General features: G+C 33.1%; 3 protein-coding genes across 3 annotated transcripts; all 3 read left to right on the top strand.

Moving 5' to 3' along the window:
* Positions 1-561: 561 nt before the first annotated feature.
* On the top strand, positions 562-14521 carry LOC130622347 (WAS/WASL-interacting protein family member 1-like). The gene is made up of 6 exons (XM_057437806.1): positions 562-640; positions 10025-10255; positions 11352-11507; positions 11765-12655; positions 12782-12898; positions 13011-14521. The coding sequence occupies exons 2-6, from the start codon at positions 10069-10071 to the stop codon at positions 13157-13159; spliced, it is 1500 nt and encodes a 499-aa protein (XP_057293789.1). The 5' UTR covers positions 562-640; positions 10025-10068; the 3' UTR covers positions 13160-14521.
* Positions 14522-16328: 1807 nt separating this feature from the next.
* Positions 16329-18088, top strand: LOC130621190 (uncharacterized). The gene is made up of 2 exons (XM_057436507.1): positions 16329-16744; positions 17032-18088. The coding sequence occupies exons 1-2, from the start codon at positions 16329-16331 to the stop codon at positions 18086-18088; spliced, it is 1473 nt and encodes a 490-aa protein (XP_057292490.1).
* A 766-nt stretch (positions 18089-18854) lies between these two features.
* On the top strand, positions 18855-27921 carry LOC130621839 (glycine--tRNA ligase-like). Its single transcript, XM_057437192.1, has 15 exons — positions 18855-19149; positions 20389-20490; positions 20606-20705; positions 20992-21133; positions 21248-21336; positions 22257-22333; positions 22493-22788; positions 23140-23302; positions 24162-24326; positions 24965-25218; positions 25832-25920; positions 26232-26341; positions 26983-27076; positions 27302-27492; positions 27753-27921. The coding sequence occupies exons 1-15, from the start codon at positions 19096-19098 to the stop codon at positions 27861-27863; spliced, it is 2037 nt and encodes a 678-aa protein (XP_057293175.1). The 5' UTR covers positions 18855-19095; the 3' UTR covers positions 27864-27921.
* Position 27922: the final 1 nt, after the last annotated feature.

Genomic DNA, 27922 nt, shown 5'->3' with positions numbered 1-27922 from the left:
TGATTGCTATATTCTCACGAGAATTTTGCAACATTTTTTGTGCAACACGGCAGGCTGGGGAACAACTAGTAACATATTCTCAAGTTTGTTTAAAATTTGAAACCCAAACCCAAGTTTTCAAATCTTTTTTTATAGTTTTTTTTGAGTTTATTTCCCCACAAAATTTCTCAAATATTACAATAGATGGAATCATGAAAATAGTTTGTTTTTCATATTCTCCAATACTATATTTATTTCTTACCCCAAACGAATATTTAACGATACTTGTGACGCCGATTGTCGGCTGTACGCGTAACAAATTGAGTTAAAAAGGCGGATTAGATCTGGGAGTTTATTAACAATGGAGTGCCGTTAACCTAAAAATACGACCGAAAAGTTATAGATCAAATAAGCAAATAATAAAATCCGAGGCGGACCTCTAAGTTGAGGAGTCTGGGCATAGTGTAAATACTCCATCTTGAATATGTTAGAGGAGGACAAACTACAGAAACAGTGATTTAGTTGAAAATTTTTGTACACAAATATTCGTACACTTTCCTGTTAATTTCAATATTAATCTTTAATTTAGATAAAACAAACACTGATTGTTACTTCTGGAATTAGAAAGCTAGTTTAAACAATTCTGAAAGCTGTTTTAATGGTATATATATATAATGTTTGCTACTATTATTTTTTATTTTCTGTGTACTGCTCACTTTGAGTTTGTTTTCAAATGTGTTAGGAAAAGTAAAGCAAACTTAATTTGTTGCAGTTTTATCTAAATTTGTATTACAAAATAATGATAGGGAAACCAAAGGTCACTTGTGGAAAAAGGAAAATCTAAAATGTTTTTGGTATTTTAAAATTGTTTTCAATATTTGCACTAAAAAGGTTTACTGCATTTATTTCCCTATATGTAAGTTCTCTCAAAACGACAATTGTCTGTTAATTGTGATCTGATTTATTTTTCATCGGAAAGTGGGGCAGGAGGGGCAGGACAGGACAAAAAATTTTTCTTTCTTTTTTAACCTTTCAGAAACTTAATATTGAGGAATAAACAAGTAAAAACTACCATGTTGTGTCGTTGCTCACAACTGCAGTTTGTGAGGCATCGTTTCCCCTTGGCATTGATTCAAAAAAGTGAATTTTGCCCCTGGTTTTATTTGGTACTTGGGAGACCTTGAAGGTCTGGGAATTTTAAATTATATCAAACAATCAGGGAACTCCAGCCATGTGAGAGAAATTGGAAAAATGGCATACTGTGTGGGCTGTTGAATATTGCAGGGAGTTATTAGACAGGACATTCGTGAGACTAGCCATATAAAATATGCACCTTCATCTATCTACTTTTATAACGAAATTGTCATTTTGACAACATCAATAACAACGATAGCCTAATTATTCTGTGCTATGGTCGCGTCAAACTTTATTTAGACTTACTGCAGAGGTACTTTTAACAATCAATACTAAAAGAACATTTGAATAATTGATTGGTTAATTAATTAAATGTTTTCCTTGTAACACCTGTTTGATGCATCTTGGTATTCTTCTTGATTCTGATCTCAGCTGGAAGTCTCAAATTAATGCTACTTTTGTCAAGCTTAAAAAAAGCATCTAAAAGCTAAAAAAAAGCTTAAGCTCAAGCTAAAAAAAATCTTAAAAAAATTGGAATCATTGCTAAACTTTGACATTTTTATTCCACAAGTTTTTTTTTAAATCTGTGTTATTGTACTAAAACTTAGGTCAACCTGGCTTTCATTTTATTGAATGCATCTCTTGTTTACAATGATGTGTAGTCAGACTAATTTAATTTGCACATTACAAAGTTATTTCTACACCCCTATTTTCTGATTTAGAGATACTGAAATTTTCTGATATGCTCCATACAGAATTTTTTGACCCTATTCTAAAATTTTAGGTCACTATGTTGGTTACCTAATAGTATGGCTTTTTTTATTTACTTCCAGAATTAGCCTTTTGTATATTTTAGCATGTTAAAAAATATTTTTTATTTTATCAAGAGCCATTTTAATAAATTAGTAAACCATTTAAAATGACGCTTTTATAGATTAACCAACAGATTTTTTGAATTTTAGAGGTTTTTTTTGCTATTGTTAATTGTATGAAAATGACGCAAACTGGCCATAAGGTTGAATATTGGAGGGAGCATAAGCAGAAGATCCAAGTTTTTTTAGGAGGAAAGCGAGTTATTAAAGATTTTTTAGGTCAGTGAGAGAAAGGGGTAGAAGTTGGCTCTCCTGAAAAGCCTGTTAGGAAGAAGAATTAAATTTTGTCAATAGTTCCTAACATAGAAAGGAAAGGAAAGTCTAATTGTATCCTAATTGGAGTTTTATCCTGACCAAACCCAAACATATTTTTAAGATTTATATCACAAAATAATTCACAAATCTAGCCAATAAATCAATTTAAAGGACTTACTTACTTCTGATACTTTTTTTACAAGGCTTTCACTAAAATCCTTATTAGTTTAACAAAAAATTTTATAAAGATAATATTAGCGGAAATATTTTATTTTTGCAAAATTGATTTTCGTGAATAAGTATTTTTTTAAGTATATATAAATCTTAGAAAAGAAGAAAACTTTAGAAATTAGAACTTGTAGCAGAATTTTGAGGAATTACACACAGCGTAAATATTTTAACAGTCTTCTTTTAGGCTTTTAACTGTATTATAGCATGATAAAATTTGAAAAAAGTTTGGAATATTATCAGATAGTATGTGAAAAAATCATGACTTTGCGTTTGTACTATAATTAAAGAGGAGAGTGTTATTAAACTGCTAAACTTTGCATATATGTCATGATATCATCAATAGGAGAGCACACTACAAAATAGGTTTTATCATTGTTTAGTTGTGTAATATATTTATGCTGATTACCTTATTACATTAATGATGTCAAGGTCAGGTGGAAATACTTTACAGTTGTATATCTTAAAAATAAAAAAGAGAAGGTTATAAATACAAAAAAAGGTGTTTATTAAATCTAAAAGGTGTAATAAACACCTTTTTTGTAGTTATAACATAATAAGTGTGAACTACCCTGTAACCCCCCCTCTTTTACCCAAAGTTTGAATCTGTATGTATCTTACAAGCAAAAATTATAACAATAAAATTTTTTTATAATTTGTGGGAACACGACGTTATAAGTTATGCAAAACAATTATGTAATAATCATTAAAAATGAATTTCTTGAGAAGAAAAAGAGCTTTAAAATTTTAAAAAGAATTGTTTAAAATGTTTTCAAAATGTATAACATAGTCATTATTGATCCTCTAGTTTAAAGGAGAGAAAACTAGCCACACATGTTTTATGCGATGGGAATTACAAGCAATTTCAAAAAATCCATTGTTATGTTTGTATGGAAATTAATGAGTGGATATTTTACTGAGGATGTAAAGTGCCATGCAATATATAAACGTTGGATATGATGTGTAGTTCATCAAAATTTCATACTGTTTATTCCTTGGAAATCCATAGGAAAAAAACTAAATAAATAAACATGTGTTAGCAGTAAAATTTAGCTAATTATTTTTAAAATAATGGCCAAGATTTTACTATCCTGTGAAATGAAATAGTAGAGTCTTCCCATGTGGCCAGGACTAAACAACATTTTTAGAATTGAACAAGTTTTAAATCAAAAAAAAATTTAATTAAATAGAAAGAATGAAAAAAGTCATAAATTTTAAAATGAAAGTTTAACAAACCTATTGTGAGATGTTTTAATTTTCATCACCTTTTTTAAAAGAAATTTATTTTTTGGTGATCATCTTATTGTCTTTGTGCACAAAAACTTAAATAATTTTGAAATTTTTATAAAAAGGTTTGTACTAAAATGGATAGCTATAGAAATCATTTTTTTTTCTGTTTTTGCAGCTGCAATTAGCATGAAGTACAACTTTTTGCTTTTCAGTCATTTTCCTGTTTAAAACTTTCTTTGTCAACCCTTCGATTGCCAATCGTGGGCCAATCTCCCGTTAATAAAAAGTCAAAGGATAAGTCTGGGAATCGCCAGAATTGGCCTCGATAAATTAAAAACTAGCTGTTTTGTAATTTTTGAACTTTTGGCACCTCAAAGACTGATAGCAGGCCATTTCTTGAATAAAACTATGCCAGAGCTACAAAAAGCACCCGTTAAAAAAATTAGGAGTGCTATGGTGTGCGAAAAATCGCACTCACAAGCAAAATTTACAAGTGCGATGTTAATATTTGCAAGTGTGATTCACATTTAACTATTTTTTGTTTACCGCAACGTTTTATGTTATTTAAGCTGTATAGAAATGAATTTTGTAAAACGTATTAACCACAAGTGCAAGCTTGAAACACTGTTGAATGTGATGATGTGTTGGCAGATTCGCCATGTTTTTGGCATTAAATATATTTCTGGACATTCTCGATTTCTCTTTCCCCTTTTAAAAAGATTTTTTAAACTTTATTCAACATGTTTTTTCTTTGGTATTACATCACGAATATATTCGTCCGAAAGCTGTATTGAGGTACAGGACACCTAACCTCTCCCATGTTCTGGTTATATTTAACTTGCATGGGTGGGCACTCTTCTCGCAGTTTTCTGTGACGATGAAGGTCGGATTGACTTGTGGCATGGTTCCAAATTGTCTTCCGTCTTTCGTTCGAGTCTCAGTGTAATGCACTAGCCGAGCATAAGAGTGTTGGCATGAAGGAAAGGGGCCGACTTTAATGTTCTCTATACTTTTTAAACAAATCAATCACAAAGAAATGAATGTTATGTAATCAGCATAATAGCCTTTTTCATCACTCTATAATATTTTATAAATAGAAAAAATTCACGAGTGCGATAAAAAGCACTCGTAAATCTTTTTACGAGTGCGCGAGCGAGTGCGTGTGCGATCACACTCGTCTCAAGGAATGGCCTGTGATGGTTGGGCTGCAAAAATTGGCACCCTAAACTTTTTAAACTCAATCCATGAGGGTGAAATTTATGTAGTGGGTGTGAATTTCTCCATTTTTGGTAAAAAGTGGCTGGTGATTTACCAAAAAGGTCCTTGGCAGTCAAAGGTTTAAAGGAAACCTTTAAAAAAGCTCTTAGGTTCGGCACTAATAAAACTGGGCTTTTCTTGTGTCTGTAGCACGAGGGTTGCATAAAGTGTCCACAGGCCACAAGTCTGGAACTTATTGTAGAAAGTCTTTTAATACAAACAAATTCCAGGTGAAAATTAAATCGATGATGTCATACTAATGACATTGATGATGTCATACCAATGATCTGGTTTAAAGGAAATCAGAGGTTTAAAAAGTTGTTGGAAAAAAAAGTTTGTGATGACATATTTTTGGTAAGCTTATTTGGGCCCTACATGTTTTACTCACATTTGTTTGCAAATCCCAAGTTATGAAGTCATCAACAAAATATTAAGTGGCCTTGGACGAGCAAACAAGGTTTTATTCTGGCCAAAAAGTTATGGTAATCAATTCAGTTTATAATATTCAGATTCCTTTAATTGTTGGTAAACTTACTCACTAAATATAAAAAGGATTTTTTATAATAAAATAATTTTGAATGATGTCATTATGGTAAAAAATGACATCATATATATAAGAAGAAATCACATTATTTATCTGGATCGATATTTTTTTCAAATCTTGTCTGTATTTTATCCTTAGGACCCATATATCCCCTTACCTTAGTACCAACCTGGTAACAAACATAATACGTAATATAAATTTTATAACTAATATATTCTACAACACTTGTAATATACAAGTCAGCACTTTTACATTTTTTTACAATTTTACTATTTAAAAAAAAATGACACCCATCTGACCCCCAATGACACCCATACAAAAAATGCAAAGTATAAAAAATACACTAGAACTTTATCCCCCCCAACCAAGGCTGCCGGTACTAGTAGCGTTTAAGATTTTGACAATTTTAGTCATCCTGCATAAATTGATCTTGTGTAAGTTTCACAGTTAAAGACAATTGGACCCAAAAGCAACTTAAACTTTCTCCTGTTTAATTTGCCAGAGATTTGAAACTACTAAAATTTTTATGCAGACAAAATTTGGCAAGTTAGCTAAAATCCACTAAGTTTATAGTATATACATTTGACCATTCGCAAAATTACATCCACATTAAAAAAAAAATTATCAATTCCTATGAAATGTTAATACATTTTTGACTTGATTTTAAGTGAATTTTGAATACAATGCTTTTGAGATAAAAAGTTAATTGCATTATTTTTTTTTCATTAAAAAAACTATTACCACACTAAATTAATTCCACATAAATATTTTTTGATTAAGCTGAGCACAAAATTAAATCCATGCAAAATTACTTTTTAACAGGAGAGATGTTTACAAGATTTTCATTCGTTTTTTGTTGCATGTTGCATATTGCATTTTAATATTTATTCATTCTGTGTGTAGGAAGGTTAATCAAATTTACTACAAAAGTGGTAGAGTCACATCAACTGCTCAACTATACAACCGCCATGAAATTACTACATTTGTCAATTTCGTGAAAGTTTAAAAATGCTTGCTGGCATGGGTGTTGTTTTCATGCGTTAAACTTTGTGTTATTTTCTTTGAATATAACTTTTTACACCCCTTATTTGCATTTATTTACATGAGATACGAACATCTTCAGCAATTTAAATTCAATTTTTTTCTTTGATTCTTAGTTTGAGTAAGGTGAAGGTGGAAGTTCTTTATGGCATGGAAATTCACAACAAGAGCGGTTGGGATAACTTTCTTGCTATTAGGGCTTGTATTTCTTGGGGAAGAAAAAAATGTTCTTGAGAATTGGCTATGATCACTTACATAATAAACATAATAAAGTCGCATTTTTTTAAATGCCTCTATAATATTTGGCTTATACAAACTTCCGGTATAAAATATGTACATATGGTCTGCAAGATCTATGTTGGTGAGAAATCAAAAATTTATTTTGGCAAGAAAACATGAATAATTATGGTTTTATTCTGATGTACCTTGTTTCTCACAATGTAAGTGTTTTGCACAGACAGTGCCAATTTAGTGATTTAAAAACTTTATAAAAATTTCTACCGTAATAATACCCATGTTCTGTCTGTACCCAAGAAAAAAGTCTGTACCCAAGAAAAATGTCATGCTACAGATACACAAAATAGAAAATGCGATATAAATTTTCATCCACTTTATTATAACTACTGGATATTAAATTGGTGTTTGTCTGTAAGCCAGAGATGGTAGGTGCAAGGTGCAATGGGTGAATTTTTGTGGATTTTTTCACTAGCTTGCAACTACTTTTAGAAAAAGGTGGTACTTTATTTAAAAATATTTTTATTGGAAGCGTAATAAAAAAGACTGAGAATGCATTTAGGCTGAACTAATAAAATGTTGACCAGCTTATATGTAACACATAAATCAGCTTATGTTTTTGTATATTTTTTTAACTATGTTATCCTTCTGTGCTACATACTTTCCTACGATAAATGTGAAAATTTAAGATTGATTATACATTAAGCCTGGTAATTAGTGTCAATTTTATATTTAACTTTTTTATAATCTAGATTAAAATATTTTGTGTTAATTAACTGTTCCCCATTATCTAATAAAACAAACTCTGTGCAGCATTGCTATAAAACTATCTACTATGGTTTTCTTAACTTCTGTAGTAATAGTAAGTTACTTCTCTTGAGCCGTATATATTGTTGTTTTCTTTCAGGGTATATGGTTATACTGTATGTAGGCTATAAGAAATATTCATTTATATTATAAACCAAAGGAAAATACAGGATTTAAATTTTGGTGGTGTAATCCAGAAATTTTAAACAGTGGCTGTTAGATCGAATTGAAAATTCTATTAAGGATGTTTAGAGTGCGTACCATATTATTTTTAAATAATTAGAAATATGTGTAATATAGTGATTTAAGAGAAATGAATTGGGAAATTCAGGATAAATTTTAATGGCTACTGAGGATGCTGGATTGCACCCTGCACAATACAAATCTAGTCTCTTTACATTGCTGTTTTTAAAACAAATAGCCTACAAATTATTTTTTTCAATCGAAATATAAGAAAACTGGCCTCCAAATTTAAGTGTCCTTTTCCATTTGGAAACCATTAAATTTCATTTTGAAGTTACCTTAATGTAATTATTTTAAGGTATATTTTTTTAAAAAAGCTCCTTTTACTTTCAAGTTATTCACTGCATATAAAGAATTTCAGATTTAATTATGCTACATAAATTTTTATATTTAAATAATAGCAAATTTTGACATTTTCTGTCATCAGTAATTTTAGGCCTGATAAGGGATGTAAAATTAAACATAGATAGATGTTATAAAGGTGAATTGATTAACATGATTTTTTTGCCTAAATGACACTTTTCTGCTCGTCCCAGGCCTCTTTTTGACAATGTTTTTATATAAAAGTATATCTATTTAAAATCTAGAAAAATTATATATGCAATGATGTAACCTTAATATATTACATATTTATTGATATATATTTTGCATTTGATGGTTAAAAATTATCCACCAAACATTTAATCCTGTTGTTTTAAAAAAAGACTTTTGCATAGTTTAATTCAGTATTTCCATCAAAAAAAGTTATTCCATATTAGGTATTATTAAGCCAATATTCACCCATTTCAGCTCTTTTAACCTCAATAAAATGTAATTGTCTCGTTGTCATACAAAGATTTGAGACGAATTGTCGCCATGGCTTTCCTCTTTCAAAAATACTAAAAGTGTTAAAAATGCTCAAAGTTATTTACAAAACTTTGCAAGTTTTGATACAGAACGAATTAACCGTTATTCATAAATAATTATTTTAGATGTCTTGTTTGAAACATAAGAAAGATACAAAACTTCTTAAATTATTTTTCTACCTTGTCCACGTATAAAGTTTTATTTTTTTTTTTGAAAACTTATAGGATATGTAAATATGTAATATATCATTAGATGAAATTTTTTTTAAAAGAATAGTGATTTTAATTGATATAGTATCCTTAAAGAATCTTACATTGTGTTTTATGTGAAAGAAACGCATCTTTGCCTTTTTGCTTATTTAAATAATTTGATATTGCTTTTAATTCAATGTCTTTGTTACATATAAACTCTAGTTACTAATAATAATATAAACATGAACTTGAGTTGCTAATAGCTAGTTTCAAAAATTTTCAACTACACACACTTTCCTATACACTTTATAAGAAAGCTAGGGAAAAAATTACCCAGCTTTCTTATAAAATGTTCATTTTCTGTGCAAAAAAGTTTAGGTTCAATCTTGTGCTCAGTTGTGCCAGAGACCAGAAAAGTGTAAACTATTCTTTTTCTGTTTTTTTATCATCAGCAAGTGCTGCCTTTAGGATTTCACCAGTGATATTGTCGCGTTTTGCTTGGACTAAATAATTATTCTGAATTATTTGTTCTACGGACCTGACTAACTTTTCTTTTTTTGAGAAACCATAAAATAATAATGCAGATTCTTTGAGTCGAAAAAAAAGCACAAGAAAAAAATCAAAAATGTTAAAATGCAACTTGTTAGTGTGTGTATAGTACAAATACATGACAAGTTATGTTTGGGAAGACATTAGCTACACAATATAGCTCTTAAAAATTTGTGCATGTGTACAGCTTATATATTTATATATAGAAAACAACAAACAGCCTAGAAGCCCAATACAACTTGTGGGGGATAAAAACTTCAATTTGCAAAATATTCTTGTTTCCACCACATTCCACATTTCCTTTTAAAGCTATACCACACATGCTTTAAAATGCCCCTTGCAGAACCCCTTATTACTAAAAGTACTGATACCAAAACCGTTCTTTGGTTTCATTATCATAATATAATATAGATAATTGAAAAAATTGAACTGAAAACTTCTTGTAAATAAGACATGTTAAAAAGATGCAGTCTTTATTAATTATTAATTATATTAATCGCTAATTATTAATTATTAATTAGCGATTAATAAAAGAATGTGACATGAAAGTGCAATCTATCCAACCTGTTAATGTTTTTTAATATTCTGTATAGTGTCCTTTCTTATCTCTTTAGATCATGTGCACAACTGATTGTTAAGTTGACCCCACATTTAAATTATGCCACCTCCACCGCCTCCACCACCACCTGGTGCACCCCCACCTCCAAAAGCTAGCAGTGGAGGCGTGAAGAAATCAGGTGGGGGTGGGGGAAGTGCCGGCCGAGGTGCTCTGCTTAGCTCGATTCATTCAGGAGCAAAGCTTAAGAAGACAGTTACGAACGATAGAAGTTCGCCACTTGTGGGAAGTAAGAGTTTATTTATTACTACATCGCTGCTTCTAACTCAGTTGCATAATGTCAGAAAAATAGTAGTAATTGCTGTTTCTTTACTTCTTGGTAGTTTCATTATTTATAACTGGAATTACTAAATAATCAAAAGTATGTAATGTAAATGCAGGTTACTATTTAAACTATTTTTATGCTCAACTATTTACCTTTAAGCTCAACATTAGGTCATAACAATGCTCTACTCTGTTTTTAAATCCTTTGGTTAATTTCGCTCAGAATTTGCTACAATTTGTTCTGCTGCAACTACATCGTGATTTAAGAATAAATTTCTTACTGTCCATATGATTTTATTTATTGCGATATATGTATTTCTTTTCACATCTTCCTAACAATAAATTAGAACAGAAAAAACAACAGTATTGGAGTAACTTGTTATATTGGTGGGAAGGTAATTGGTTGCTAAGAGTGGTACATCGCATGACATATTTTATAAAACATATTTCATATTCATCACAGATCTTTGCACTTGACATCAACCGACTTGTGACCAGCAACTGGATTAAAAATCCTCGGCCAAATTTGGATTGCATCTTTTCTGTGTATTTTCCAAGAAAGAAAGCCATGAAGCTGGTCACTTTACAGTTGTTGACGTTCGTCTGTACTTTTTCACGCCAACATTTTCTTGATTAATTGTGCCAGTGAGGTACATAAAACAAAAATTGCATCAATTAATATTAATGACAGTTAAAGTTTGTGATGCTTTCCACGCAAAAGCATCGCAACGATACAACACGTGCATTTATACTATTCTCACGCGCCCGAAAAGTAGGGTTACATTGTAATCTGAAAAGAAAGAAATGTTCCCGACTTATCGCAGAACGTCGGAAACAGCGCTTCCATTTGTCTCTCCTAACAAATTTTTACCCGTCTACTGATCGCAAATAAATAATGCATCTTGCTTTTAACAACAACTTCGCATGCCAAAATCCGTTGACAATCTCGAAAGTATAATAGAGATTAAAAAATATAATGAATCCACCGTGAAGATTGTTGGTATATTTTGTTGTTCTAAGCTGTTTATATTGCTTTACTACTTATCATTTCTTATATTTAGAAGTCAGTAATGGTCCTTCAGGAGGTGGAGGTTCTGGAGGATCGACAGGTGGTGGTTGTGGTGGTGGAGGAGGAGGAGGAGGTGGTTTAGGTGGTTTGTTTGCAGGAGGTATGCCAAAACTGAAATCAGCTGCGGATAGAGGAAAACCAGGTGGAGGTATACAGAAAATCTTTTATAGTAATATCATTTTTTTTTTAACTGAGAAAATTTGTAATTAACATATGCAGTAGACATAACTGGTAATTAATCACTGTAATTAAGACAGAAATTTGTACGGGACGAAAATTATCTGAACTAGTTAGTTTCTGTTGGTATTTTTCTTAAATATTTATTTTTGATTTAATACCTATTCAATGAATGACTAGTTTCTGTGGACCTAGGGCCTACAATAGTTTTTTATATTTTTTTTTCAGGCTCTGGCGCACCCATGATACCAGGAAGAGGACGACCCACCGCAAATAATTCGTCCGCAGTTAGAGGTCCTACTCCATCAAACTCCAAACCAAATAATATTAAAGGTCCTCCATCTCGAAATGATCCGCTGCCAGAAGCACCCAAACCAGTATCAGGAAACCGACCTCCAGGAAGGGGAGGGTTACCTGCGCCACCAAACAGGTCACCACAGCCTCCACCGTCTCGTCAAGAAGCACACAATCGAACTTCTCAACCGCCGCCACTGCCACCTTCATCAAATCGGACTTCTCAGCCGACATCATCGCCATCAAATCGAAGTCAGCCACCACCAGCACCACTGCCGCCAAACAAGTATAATCAAGGACCCCCTCCCCCACCTGATCGTCAACCTCCATCAAGTACTCGCAACAGTGGACCTCTACCACCCCCACCACCTAATATAAACTTAGTGTCAGGACGGGATCCACCTCCGCGTCCACCACCAAATAGGGTAGTACCAGGACTACCACCTCCACCTGGTGCTACACCAGTAGTACCTCCTCCACCTCGTAGGATTTGTCCACCTCGTAGGATTTGTGCACCCCAGCCAACCCAGCCACATAGGCCTAGCTTTGTACCGCCGCCACCTGCCAGAGGTCAGGAACAATCTGTAGGATCAATTAGAAAGTCTTCTAGTCAAAATTTTGATGTGAGTATCCAGAGAGGCAATGCACCGCCGCCATTACCTGCACATAGGAACTCAATTAGTAGGAGTAGCGACTTGCCCCCTCCACCTCCACCACCCTCGAGAGATGTAAGTAATCTTCCAAGTAATCTTCCACCACCTCCTCCAAGAACAGGACCACAAAGAAGTTCGATGTCGTTTCCTCCTCCTCCACCAGAAATGACAGGTAAGGTGTTTTGTTTACTAAACAAATATCGTCTTTACTGCAAGAGAGAAACCAATCCGCTGTTACGGTGTTATTTATTTACTCACAAGTGTTTGATATTAAAGAGGATACATCATTTTCGCTTAGGCAACTCAGATGACTTTGAATCTCGTTTTAAATTTTCAAATGATTTACCGCAGCCAGATCCTTTCCGAAATGAAGCTAAAACGTATCCAAGCAAAAACCCGAGAAATACACAAAGAGGTATATTTTTATGGTTTATGGCCTTTGTCTTATACATATTATTTTATCTTGTTTTGAGATAAATAAGTAAGTCTGTTTGACGCTTTAAATTCATGCAACCCTCATTTTTTAGGTCCATCCGGAGGACCAGGAAGAACTGCTCCTCCGCCTCCTCCTCCTGCTCCAGTTCGTGGAGCTCCACCGCCGCCCTCATTTGGAGCACCACCGCCTCCGTCAATGTCAGGAGGCCCACCACCACCGCCTCCTCCTATGAGGAGATAGGAAATATTACGTTAGTAGTAGGTTTTTTAAAATTGTTTCAATATGAACTGCTGTTGGTGGAGAGTGAGCCATCTGCACTCAATCTAGTGCAGAAAAAAGGTTTCACTAATCGAAGTAGAATTGTGAAGATATAATTCCATTCGTTCATTTGATGAGGGATAAGGTGTTCAGAAAGCTATGCGATGTGATTTTATATCAACCAATAGTAATATTTGTATTCAAAGAGTCGAGAGTTTTCGTAATTTATAAAAAAATCAATCAATTTTATCGAAGCATATTAGTAATAAAATTGTGTCATTACCCATGTGGTATTAGTCAGTACCATGGTTAGTCCTCAAACTGTTAGACTGTTTGAGCTTTTGTTAAATCTTCGCTTTTAACAATTCCCATCATTTATTTCGTTAAAAATGATGTTTAACTCACATTACTTTAAATGGAAGTACCAACATGGCAGGCACATTATAATCCAGACACAATTTCTGCATTTTGTTTTGACGCATAGAATATTTTTGTTTCTTCTCTTATTCAAAATTTAAAAATTAAGTGTATTTTATAAAGTAACTTTTCGCGTTTCCGTTTTTTTGTTAATTTGTTATTTCTCCTGTTAACAAGGTTTACAAAGTTTTTATGGACAATTTCGCTATTATTTCTTCAAAAGTTCTACTTTTCAGATCTTAAAACGTAGTATAATCGGTATTAGAAGTAATATCAGCACCATCCACTCACAGTTTTGTGAACTATGCTATGGAAATTTGAAGTTAAAGACTCAAATCATTAAAGGCTAAAACAATTCCATCACCGTTACCATTTCTGTTTCCTATCAGGCCGTTGTTATCTAGTTAGAGCGCGTTGGTTAATATAGAACGTGTTTTTAACCAACTTGTTTCGCAACCTCGTACCCAACCTTTGGTTTTTTTATGGTAGGTGGAAATTTTTAATTTCAAAAAAAAAGTTTAAAAAGAAAGACTTTTTTTGCTATTTTAGAATTTAAATTTTTCAATCAAACTCAATTTAAAGAGATGTGTTTGATCATAAAGTGAATCGGTTGATTAAGATTGCTAACAAAAATTCTGCATGTAAAACAGAGGCGCTGGGAACGAAGTTGCTGCGCACATGTTTGTTGGTTAATTTATTTGTTTTTGGTACTATACAAAAGTTTATGTCATACCACGAAATTCTGACTGGCAAGAATTTTTTTATATGGTGTAAATTATAGATTGATCTTGTACATTATGTGTTATTTTTTATGCAGCATCAGCAATATTTTCTTTCAGAATAGTTTCAATATCTCTTCTGTAAATATAAAATGGTACTTGTAGCCATGGGAATGACGAAATTCAGTCTCGTTTTTGCACGTGCAAATTTTCTTGTTTTTATGTGCTGTGTATCAATACCCTAGTTAATATTTTTACAAGTTAGTTCGCCGCCCTGCGTGCTTCAAACTTTCCAAAATTTTTAAAATAATATGCGTCCGTCCGTGCCTTTGTGCGTGCGTCCGTTACCAGCTTACCTCCGGATTGGATCATTAGTTTTCTCTAATTTTTTGCACAATTACGCGGAACAATGAACCTCGAATGTGACGCAGTTAGTTTTTTTTTAAAAAAATCTTTTGACTCAATAATGGCGCATTCGTGGGGAAAATGAGTCAAAACAGTTCAAAAGTACGATTCTCGAACTATTCTAAGGATTGGATTATTAGTTTTTTCTGATGTTTTAAATCCAGGTATGTCCATTGAAGTTTCGCTTGGCTATTTATCAAATTAAAATATAGATCTTCAGCGTAGTTTTCCGACTTTTTAAATTTTAGCTACTCAGTATTCACGACATCACAAATGACATCCAAATATTAGCAAAAACAATGCTTACAAGGTTAAAACCCAAAACTAGGTAGTGTTAGGTATTCTTTTAGCGTGTTCAGAAAACTGCAAACTTAATGTAAAAAGTAAGCCATGCGGTCATGTGCGGCTTCTCTTTCTAATTTTTGTTTCTCAAGCTATGTTTATGCTTCCTCATTACTTACATATTTTTGCCAACGCAAATGCAGAAACCTCCACCTTTTGACACATGAGGATAAAACGCGTATCATCTAGCATGAAAAAGCGCTAGAAACCCTGCGATGGAGGTGTGATACACATGCAAGCGCTTCACCTTTCTTCCCAAAATTAATGTCAAATTACTATCACTCCAGTTTTTTGGCGGAAATAACGTTGAGTATTGTATTTCTTCTTATAAGAGATTCTCAACCTTGGAAAGAGAAAAAGAGTCCTGGAGACGAGGTTAAAGACTCCTTTAAATACTAGACTCACTTCTAATTGTAGCCCCCCCTCAGCTCCTATATAATCTTTCAAGATTGAAACAAATCAAATTAGGTTAAAAATTTTAGAGGTATTGAACCTTTGACAATCCTTTAGAACTCACTGACGGTGCGAGCGTTCCCACAGCTCTGTGTCATAAGAACGGACATTTGACGTGGACTAGACTCAGACGTTTATATTATGTAAAAAATTTATTTAGCAAAATTTACTGGAAAATGAGTTCCCCTTAGGTGATGTGTTTTTCTGGTGCATGGCAAACTCATCTCCGGGGTTTGCTGCCTGATGTCAAAGGGCTTACTAGTGCTTACTAAAATTCTCCGCCACCAACCTCTGATGTCAATAAGTAAGAACCACATGTGAACGAGATTGGGGTGCGTACGTGGGTGTGTTTTGATGTTTCACAAAACTGCCAAATCTCTAAAATCTTTTCTCGCGCTTTGTTGCGAATCTTCTCCAAGCTTGTTTAAAAAGGGCTTCTTTTTTACTTGGAACTTCTTTCTCGGGCTTTCTTGTCTTTTTTGATATAAAGGTGGTTTGATAGCGCAACAAAATACAATTTTTTAGGCGCCGCGTAACAATGGCTTAGGGGCAAAGACAACCTCGATCCCAGGACAAGTTGTCTCTTTTTGAATATCGGACGGCGAGACGAACATGGCCCTGGTGGAGGCTGGTCAAAAATCTTTGATTTTCGCAGATTTTTAATTAATGCACTCGTGTCTCGTTTATCAGGAATTTTATACTTCCTAGTCTTTGGTAAGCGAGTTTCAATTTAATTATTAGGGTCTGGATTTTATCGTGATCGATGGAAATAGAACTTTTTAGTGAAGACTGGACCTTGAAGGCTTTAGGTCGTGATGGCTCTAACGTATATTGATATTTTAAAGCGAATATCTTTCGCATTAAATAATTACATTTTTCAGTTTTGCCTGAAACCAAAGCAAGTCATATGTTTGGAAGCTTTGTTAAAGGGGAATGATGTGGTGGCAGTTCTGCCTACTGGATTTGGAAAATCAATTATTTTTCATTTACTTGCTGATCTCTTCCCAGTTAAAAATGAAAAGAATATTGTTTTGGTCATCAGCCCTTTAACTTCCATTATAAATGATCAGGTGAAATACTTGAATGGGATTGGTTTTTCTGCTGCTGTATTGAACTTGGAACAGAGGAAGTTTGAGGCAGATGAGAGCTTGTTTGGAAGTAATGATGCAGTGGAAGACGACCATGATGGTACAAATATTACAATTGATTGTAAAATTATAAAAAAACTTTGGTGGTTTTTTAAATTCATTTTATAAAATAATAATGAAGTACTGTAGGTATGTATATAGCACATATCATATGAAATATTTAACAAAACTGAATATATACAGTATAAAAATCTGTTATATATATATAGCTATATGTAATATATATATGAAAATATATAATGAAACTAATATAAACGAACATATCTTTTGACAAGTTGATAATATATATCTGTTGGTACATAACATAATAAATTGCTAATATATTAGCTATACAAAATTTTAAAAAAAACACTCCATTTATATGTTTTAGGGGTGCTGAATTTCGTAAAGATTTTGGAAAATTATGCACACTGAAAGCTCTTTTTCCAAGCACACCCATGATTGCTTTGACAGCAACTGCACCCCCAAGCAAAATAAAAAATTTAAAAGAGAAACTATGTTTCAGTCCTTATTGTAAGGTTGTTGTTGCAAATCCAAATAGAAAAAATATATTTTTAAAGAAATTGCCAAGACGCGGAAACAACTTTGGCTTAAGAAGCTATGACGATATTTTAGTTCCCATTGCTAAAGAGTTAAATAAATTACGGGATGATTATCCCATGACAATCATTTACATGAAGCTAAAATATTGTGGCTATGCTTATTCGTTATTTCAGCAAACAGTAACTCCAAATAACACAAAACTATTTTGTCAATTTCATGCTCCTCAAACATCTAGAATGAAGAAAGAAATCTTAGATGAAATTACAAAACAAGATTCGTCTATTAGAGTTGTGTTTGCAACCACAGCACTCGGGATGGGTGTTAATGCACCAAAGGTTACTGAAGTTATCCACATAACGCCTCCAGCCAATATTGAATCTTACATGCAAGAAATTGGTAGAGCTGGAAGGCGTGGGCAAAACTCAACTGCAACATTGTATTACAATAATGCAGATATTGCTGTTAATAAAAATAATGTTGACGATAGCATGAAGTGCTTCTGCAAAACAGATCTGTGCTTAAGGAAATTTATTCTAAATTTCTTTGGTTTTAAAAAATATGAACAAGATAATTGTTGTTCAAATTGTACAAAGTCTAATTTGCTGATAAAAGAAACAACATTACCTTGCCGTGATTTAGTATCAGAAGATGCTTTTAAATGCTTACAAACTGAGCTGAAAGAAATTATTGAAACTTGGAGACTTTCGCTATTGACTACCCTTGATCAAACTTATGAACTTCCATCTATCAATAAAAATTTGGTTCAAACACTATTGAGTAAACTTCCATTTATAAGATCTAAAAATGATCTGTTATTTGAATATGATGTTTGGGATGATCAATATGCTACCACCATATACCTATATCTTCTATACCTTGAATAAAAAAAGAAAATTTTTATATTTAGCAATATAGATGTATATATATAAATGTATAGATAGCTTTGTGTTTTTATCTTATATATAATCCCTTACCATTTTAAGAGTTAACAGAATTCTTGCAATATGTAAAATCTGTGTAATTAGCATGGAAAATACATCCAATCCTTTATCTGTTTTTGCGTTGATGTAGCTAACTGCGCTTACTTTGTATTCTGATGTTCAGTAGTAATAATAATAATAAATAACTAGTAGCTATCTATCTGTAACTATATATATGTCTACACTTCTTGTTTTATAACTAGCTAGCTCTAGACAATCTCTTGGTCAGTTGCTAATATTAATTTGAGCATAAGTAGCATGTAGTTACATACAAGCACATCTGGACTGAGAGTTAACTAGTTAAAACTAATTGAAGCCATAAAAGTTTCTTGCCAAAATGTATTTTTCAAATATTTTTTTCTGATACAAAACATGTATGCACAGTGTCGGCCATCTTTATTGTTTACAGTTAGTTTCAGCGTGAATATTTCACGGACCGAGTGACGTTTTATCTTTCGCATAATTAGGTGAAATTCTCGACCAATCACGGCTCGGAATAAAACCAGCCTCCTCCAGGGCCTTTTTCGTCAGACCTATCAATAAGCGCAGCGCCGATGAGAGACAAAAAGCCCTGGGAACGAGGTTGGGGCAAAGAGACCGTGTGTGGGGACGAGGATGTCATGCTAGCATTAACTGCGTAAACGGCACCCCATAATGTTTCTACATCCGCCAGCATGGCTTGTGACTAAACACTATCGCTCCGAAGTTCGCGGTTACAGAGTTCTTCCTATTTTCTCGGGAACTCTGAAAAACTGGCATGGTTTAGGTTCATTAGAAGAAACATTCTACATTTAAAGTGCATTGGTTGTGCACCTAAAAGATTTGCGCCTTTATTTTATCATTTTTCACAGCGTTTTGTTTTGCCTCACAACTTTTGCTTATCAACAAGAATAATAAAAGATAAAGTTATCATGACAAATCTAGAAGAAGAAGTAAAGAAGCAACGAGCTCTTGTAAAGGAACAGGTAGAACTCTTCAATTCATAGTAGTTAAGGCTAAAAAAGTTTCTGCACATTGGTTGAGATAGGAATTGCAAGCAGGCATGAGTGGCTTTTCCATGCGCATGACCTTAATTTAAGGGGGCCCTCAATAATATTAGGTTTTCTTTCTGAGTTGATGAATCAAAAAATGAAGTCAAAATTAGTGTAGAATGTACAGATCTTAAGTTTTTGTCAATTTAACACAAAAATCTGTCACGTTTTTCTAGCCTATCCTTTGACCGCAGATATCTGCCAAAGCGTAAATCATGCAAACTTGAACTTCTCTCCAGATAATTTTATATAAATGTTTAGTATGTTGTATATTAAAAACAAAATGTATTATTCCTGCTTTATGAAATATTCAACTAGGAAGTGGGCACAAGGAATTTCAATGTTTCTTTATTAAATAATTGATTGTTTTCGTCTGAAAGCTTTCAAAAAGTACCATTTTCTGTTTTTGACTTGAAAAAAAAGCAAGGTATGCTAAATCAATGTAAGATAGCCCAATATTGTTTTTAAGTCTCTTGTTACTGGTGTAGTTAAAAAATTGGGTTTACGAAGAAAATCTCATCAGATCTATGAAAAAAAATTGTTGGGTTGTAGTCCCCCTTGCGACAAAAATAATAATAAAAAAACGTGTGGAGAAGATCTGAAGCAGCGGGCCATAAAAATTTTCCTTGCTTATATTTAAACATTGTTTACTATTAAAAATGCATCTATAGAAAATCATAAAAGTGAGTGTAAACACCTCTTGGGTAAATTAAGTTCTGGGTGGTGAAATTGTACTTTTGGAAAATTTGTACCTATGGCAAAATTGTACCACCTCTCTTATATTTGTTGGTATTTGGCCTGAACAATCCTGTATCCATTTTGAAAAAGATAAAAACGAACAAATTGTTTCAATCAAGCCTTTTTGAGAACTTAACATCAACAAACTTTTAACACAAGTTCTTTGTGATATCACTGCAGTACATATCTACCATAACATTTTTCCTCAAGGTTATGTGAAAGAATTTTGGTAAACAAGCCTTTACTGCCATACTGGCCTGCCATTAAAGGGTCTACAAGGATTCAATAAGCTCTATCCCTGCACGCAAAAATAAACTTGCAAAACCCTCAAGGGATTAAATTATAACAAAAGACAAACGACTGCCGCCCTCCACGCAAAGGTGTGATCAGAAGACATGTTTACTTAACATTAAGTTTTTTTTATCTTATATTTAGGGTGATTTGGTGAAGAAGTTAAAAAATGAAAAAGCTTTAACAACAGACATTGATTTGGCTGTTAAAGAACTGAAAGCGAGAAAGCGTGTACTAGAACAGAAGGTTTTCTAAGCATCTTATGTTGTTTTACTGAATTGCTTTTAAGAACAATTTGTGTGTGTAATGTTTTTGTTTTACCTTATCCATCATTTTAATCATTTAAATATATTCAATGTAGGAACTCCTGCTTGATCCACCTGACAATTTCGATCGTGGAAAATGTGAAGATTTATTAAAAAGACGTTTTTTTTATACTCCAGCATTTGAGATATATGGAGGTAATGTGGACTAGTTACACTACACTATGCTTTTTCTAGGGAGGCGTGCAACACGCCCACACACTCCCACACACTCACAAAATAACTTAGAATGGCTGTCAAGAGCACGTACAAAATGCCAAAGTTGACTGAATGCAGCACATACTAAAGTGTGCCTAAAACACTTGGGATGTACTTTTAACACCCATGTTTTTGAATTTTCTTGAAAAAGCCTGACCAAATTGCAAATACCAAACTTGCCCACAGAAAATAATTAGACTGCTAACACAATGGTTTATTAACACAGGAGTTGCTGGATTGTATGATTTTGGACCAATGGGATGTGCAATGGAGAACAACTTGATAGGTATCTGGCGGTCACATTTTGTACTTGAAGAGCAAATGTTAGAGGTGCGATGCACTCAACTGACCCCACATCAAGTTTTAAAGTAAGTTTGTTTTTAATGTTTTTACATGGTCAATAAATATCTTAGCTTTTAATATTGGGTGTAACTAAATTAAGAAAAAATTTCTACAGTTGATTTTTTTATATTTTATTTTAGAGCTTCTGGACACGTTGATAGGTTTACTGATGTTATGGTGAGAGATGTCAGAACTGGTGATTGTTATAGAGCAGACCATCTACTAGAAGGTAGTGTTTGTATATAATTGTAATTTATTATATCTTATTTCAATGAATGCCAAATTACCCCTCACACTCTTCTTTCTATAACCATTTTAAGCCTCATGAATAATACCTTGAAATAATATTTGAAATTACTTACAAGACATGTGTTACAAATACTGCATGAAAATAAGCCTAATTCATACAATTTAGGTGCCCAAGAATTTAACTGTACAAATCATAAGGGGTCTTCTGTTTTTCTATATTCTATTCTAATCCAAATGTGAGTTTTACACATGTAGTACTAAAACAAAAACACTCAATGCTGTTTATAAAGGGATGTACAAGACTTAAAAATAAACTAACAACAGGAGTGATTTAGTGAATAATTTTTTGGGTTTTCTGCAGGGAGGTTTTGTTCTTGGTCATTAATGAAATCCTGGTCCCATTTAAATCTGTTATCTAATATTCAGTAATTTTTTGAAATTGTCCTGTTAAGGAAAAAATGTTTCTGTTTTGCTAATTATTTCAAATGAAACGATCATTTCCAACACTGCCAAGAACAAAAGCTTCCATGTATTTGATTACAGAGACAGTCGCTAACAGCACCATTATCAATATTGTTACTGATTTTAAAAATATTCTCTCCTGAATCTTACAATTATTTACACTTTAAAATAAGAGATCATATTTTTTCAGTCCAGGAACTTCTATCTGCCAAAATTTTGGTCTGTTTTTGGTCAGTGTTTGCTATATACTAATCTATAAAATACCATAAATTTTTGGGAATGTTTTACTAGTTAATATGTACTTTTATACAGGAATCATAATGGAAAAGATTTTCCTAGTAGACAGTGCAGTAGACAATGCAAGCGTTGTTTTTATGTTTTGACATGTTTTTTTGTTGTCTTGTTTGTAACTGGTAATTGCCTTTCATTTCTTTAAAGGACATCTTGAGAAACTAATGACTGGTAAAAAAACTAGCCAGGAGAAGAAGGAGGAGTATAAGAAAGTAATGAGTCAGGTATACCTTTATTTATATTAAATAAACAAAGTCAACTTGATGTGAATTAGTTGTTTTTCCCACATATAACACCGATATATATATCTTGTTAATGTAATATCCAGGCATTATTATAACGTTTTCTTTATGTAGTTATAAACTCGATTTGTTTTGTTTTAGATTGACAATTACAAAAAAGATGAACTGTGGCAACTCATTCAGAAATACGAGTGCAAAGCGCCTGGCACCAACAACGATTTATGTGACCCACAAGATTTCAATCTAATGTTTGCCACTTCTATTGGACCCAGCGGATTAATCCCTGGTTTTTTAAGGCCTGAAACTGCACAGGGCATATTTTTAAATTTTAAACGGTTATTAGATTACAATAATGGTAGACTACCATTTGGTGGAGCTCAAATTGGGTGTGGCTTTCGTAATGAAATTGCTCCTCGTGCTGGCTTGTTGCGAGTCAGGTAAAGTTCAGTGTTGTGTTTATTTTCTAGTTGTATAGTTCTGCTCTTAACAATTAGGTTGAAATTATATATTGATTTCAGTAATTTTTTGCCAGCTTTTAATTAAACAGCTTCATTTTGCTACCTTTTTTCTTAAGTATCCCCCTCTCTGTGGATAAGTAGACTAATCAATATCTCTTTATCTCCACATCATAATGTGCTTCAATAAATAATTTGTAATATTTTTCTTTCTCATTAAATGGTACAAAAAAATAATACTGTTCATACTTTTATTGATGTGATATGGTCTCTTCCTTTCATTTTTTTTTCACAAGAACCTTTATAATATCCACCTGTATCCACTCTTTTCAGAGAATTTCTTATGGCAGAAATAGAATACTTTGTCGATCCTGACAAGAAGGTGATTAACAAGTTCGCAGCTGTAGCAGCAACTAAATGCAAGCTGCTATCAAGAGAAAGACAAATGTCTGGTGAACCGGCTGTTGATTGTACTTTACAAGAAGCGCTAGATCAGGTACATAATGTTGACTCAAAAAGTGTTACTATTCGCCCAACCTTTTTAGTTTTTTAAGTTTCCAAGAAAGAATCCATGAATATATTTAAGTGGAAATTCCGAATCAGTGATCTAAAGTGATACGGGGTGAACTGTGGTATATGTTGTGGCGCCTTTTAAATGCTTCGCGGTTGATAGCTTTTAGTCATTTCTTTTAAGCTTATTTCGCGATTCAGAAATATCAAAAAACTTAAAAAAGGGTCCGTATTTGTGCAAAACTCATCAATTACCGGTAATAGACAATTCTTAATAGCGATAATGATGTCATATCCGTTTCTATTATTTTCAATGATCCACATTCAGTTTGATTATTTGGAAGTACATCAGTCTGACTTGGTACTACAAATGATTTAATTAATGGTGTCTACATTAAAAACGAAAATTTTCGGACGAAAAAACCTTCGGATTTTTTTTGTCCAAAAAATTTTCCGTCCGTCCGTCCGTCTGACTGCAGAAAGTGTTTTGTCCGAAAATTTTTGGTTTTTCTTTTTTTTTAAAAAAGGATCAGTGCATAGAAATTATATATAAGGTAATCAGAAAATCAATAAAAACTGCAGTTTTTCAACTTATTTTTCTCCTTTATTTTTACATTTGGCTAAGGCTCTATCTATGAAGTTGGATCCTGAAGACCCTTTTGGATCTTGATTGAATATTAGTACACTATATATGCTTTTAGCCTTCTTTTTTGTGTCATTTTCCGTAATCATTACTTTCGCGTACATTTCGCATGCCTCACTTATTAGAAAAGGCAGCTTGTTTAGAAATAAATAAACATGGTCTTCATTTTACAAAGTTCATCTTTATATTATTAATTTATCAGGGTACCATTGACAACACTGCCGTGGGTTATTTCTTGGGACGCATTCACACGTTCATGCTAAAAATTGGTGTCGATCCAGCTAAAATGAGATTTCGCCAGCATATGGCAAACGAAATGGCACATTATGCTTGTGATTGTTGGGACTGTGAACTAAAAACGTCATACGTAAGTCCCTTTTTCTCGTTTTTTAACAACAAAGTAGATATTTCTTTTTATATAAGTAAACTTTTTATGTTAGTAAACTCACTATTATATCTCACATATGCACCGTTGTTTCTATAATATTTTCTTTTGTTTGTTTTAAGGTCAGTTATCTGTGCTTTTAACAAGTAATGAGTTTTAGGATACGTGGGCAAGCTCTTAATAAAAAAAGATTAATTAAAAATGTCGTTTTAAGCCATGGCTGGTTCATTAAATCGCTATTTGATAAGAAAGAAAGCTGAGATAGAGAGAGTAGTGACGACGCCCCCGATCTATTCTCTTGTCAGTCTGCTTTACATTTTAAATTTTGAGGTTTTGTAGGTTAGTTTTTTTATTGTTAATACAATGTGAGCTTATGTGAACTCCGCAATAAAAATAGGTGACTTTTTATGATAATTTACACCTCAAAAGTCATGAGTCTTTTAACATTGGACATGTTAAAAGATTTTATTCCCTTACACTACTAAGAAAAATTTTGTCATCTGCTTTGAACATCACTGCTGTCTATACTCACTAGCGATGTTTGTATAAAACTCTTAATAGTGGAAGATTCGCTTGTGGCTTCTGCTAACAATAAGTGCTAATATCATCTTTTTTTCCAGGGATGGATCGAATGTGTTGGTTTGGCTGATCGTGCTTGCTTTGATCTCCAGCAGCACACTGATGCGAGTGGTGAAAAGTTGGTTGCCATGGTTGATCTACCAGAGCCAGTATCAACTGACGTTGTGGAAGTAGTGCTAGAAAAGTCAGCAGTTGGCAAGGCCTTGAAAGGAGCAGCCAAGTCTGTTACTGAGTATGTTTCAAAGATGAATACTGAGGAAATCCAAAAATTGGAAGAATCTTTGAAAGAAAAAGGGTATATTTTGTTTTTTAAGCATTTTCATATTTCTTTATTTACTGCATGCATTACAAATGGTACGCGGTCGATACTCTTGGGTTGCTTCGTTATTTACGTAAATTATTAAGTTACATAATATTTTGTTTATATTCTATTCTATGTTTGAATCTTGGTTAAAACCTTCTTTGTAAAACCAAAAGGGAAACAAGTAAATATGTTTTCTTAGCATATTTTCTTCACAACTTTTTCCATTTGTAAAAGTTTGTTTTAACAGACAGTTTATAACGAATAGGAATTTGTTGTGTGTTCTCTTCTGTTTACCAACAAAGAAGGCGTTGTATCTGAAATCAATGCCTTTGGTATATCTCCTTGCTGTTTATGACGTACACAGTCAGTTTTTGCTGTCCGTCGTTTTGCGTTTTTTTTTGTAGAGAACTTGATTAAAACACAGTGCAATTCTCTGTTTGGAATGTATTAGAGGTTTTAATAACTAGCTAGTATCGTTGACTAGTTGTTGTACCTGTATCTCTTTTTCCCCATTAAACCGCAGACCCTAGTTTCGTAGTACTAGAACTTGTTTTTCTTTCTGTTTGCCCTACGTGTTTTAAGTTACTTGTCCATATTTTTATAGATCTTACTCAATACAAGTCAATGGCAGCGATCACGAACTGTTAAAAGGAATGGTAAAAGAAATCCGAAGATATAAGAAAGATGTGCACGGTATAAAAAAGTGCTCCGTTGTCAGAAAATTTTCCACTTCGAAAAAAAAACGCAAAAAAATTCGTTTTGTACGGAGTTAGTCGCGAGTGACGGGGCACACAATTTCGCGGAAACTAATTTTTACGGCTATTCCTAAAAATGAATTTTTAAAAGTTTTGGAATTTCGTGGTACACGAAATGCCTTGATATTCCGCAGAATTTATTTTTTGCGATTTTTCGAAAACAATGCGAAAACGCAAAAAGTTCTAACATAGTAGCACATTGTGTGTTGTTGTTTTCAATATTTCAATTTTAATCCTTTTTTCTTTAAGTGCGAGAAGTTGCTCCACATGTAATCGAGCCTTCGTTTGGCATCGGAAGAATCATGTATGCTGTGCTCGAACATAACTTTCGCGTGAGAGAAAATGATGAGCAGAGGACGGTAGTTATCATTAGCTCTAAATTCTTTTCTACTGAGGAACAAAAAATATTAAAAAATGTCAATGCAATGTTAATTTATAACTCTTATATTCCACCCACCCTTGGAAAGAACAAAAACAGTAAAAAAAGTCATGTTTTTTTTTGCAAGAACCAAGTTTATAAAAACATTAACTTCAAAATCGTAAAGTTACGACATGTTAAAAAGGCTTTGTGAGGCATGACTACAAATTTTTTTCCATGAAAATATAACGAAGGGTAGCTAATAAATCTAAATAAATGAAAGATGACAAATAGCTACATGCAAACTAAATAATATATATACAGTAAAAGTAACTGAAACTATATATCATGCATTAAGATTCAAGCAAGTAAATTCTCAATCATTGGTGTGAAATTTTTACTTTAATATTTCACATGTGCAACACTGGAATAACAGCCTTTGGAAGGTAGAGCTTCAAGAACAATTTAAGAACATTTGGAGGCTTTAAATTGGAAAATTGGAAGTCTAATTTTAAGATGAGCGTTCTTATGAAAAGCGTAATTTATGTTCATGCAAATGTCGAGGAAGAAAAGTTAAAATCTAAATAATTTATCACAAAAATTACTTCCCATTTGCTGATCATTGTATTCTATTTTTTTCAGTGGCTTTCACTTCCATCACTACTGGCACCAGTCAAGTGTTCTGTGCTGCCACTCAGTAAGAATGAAGCGTTTGAACCATTCATCAAACAGATTTGTAAGTTGCATTACTTTTGGTCAAATGATTTTAAGCCCTTCACCATTAAGACAAAGTGGCATTCGTATTGCAGTCATTTTGCGAAGAATGGTCGAATAATTATTTATCCAAAATTTATCAGTTCATAATTTTATTACCACACATTAATACTATTTGGAGAGCCGAGAGCGAAGATTTTTGTACATATCTCATATCTTGTATAAATGTTTCTCTTTCCATCTACAGCTACAGCCTTAACCGAGTTGGATATTTCCCATAAAGTCGATGATTCCAGCGGCTCTATCGGTCGGCGTTACGCTCGCACTGACGAGATCGCTATACCGTACGGTGTCACCATTGATTTTGATACTGTCAACAAAAATCCACACACAGTGACGCTCCGTGAGCGCAACACAACGAGACAAATAAGAACTGCGGTACGTATGCTATGTTTTTTTTATCAGTGAGCTCAAGTTTGATCATCTAGGCTTCTTTTACCTTCTTCGTAAAAACCCTGTTTATGTGATATGGTAACTTCGCGTTGGGAAGTTGGACGAAACCCTTACCGTCATTTGAGAAGACGAGGAAAAAGCGCTGTGGTATCTATGAAAAGCCTTGTCACGAATTCTAGAAGATTCTTCTGTGGTCTAACAGCCCTGCCAGCTTTAACAAATGCTGTTGTCCTATTTTTATTTAGATCGATAGCATTCCAGAGCTTGTTCGAGATTTAGTTAAAGGTAAAACAAGTTGGGACGATGTAGAGAAGACGTATGGTTTGTTCGAAGGTCAAGAAACAGCGTCCAAATAAACGGATTGTTTTTGTAAACCATGTCCATAGTAAAACGAATAGAATTATTTATATGAAAT

Source organism: Hydractinia symbiolongicarpus, chromosome 12 (genome assembly GCF_029227915.1).
Source record: "Hydractinia symbiolongicarpus strain clone_291-10 chromosome 12, HSymV2.1, whole genome shotgun sequence".
Classification (NCBI taxonomy): Eukaryota; Metazoa; Cnidaria; class Hydrozoa; order Anthoathecata; family Hydractiniidae; genus Hydractinia; species Hydractinia symbiolongicarpus.
This window is presented reverse-complemented; position numbering and strand designations above follow the sequence as displayed.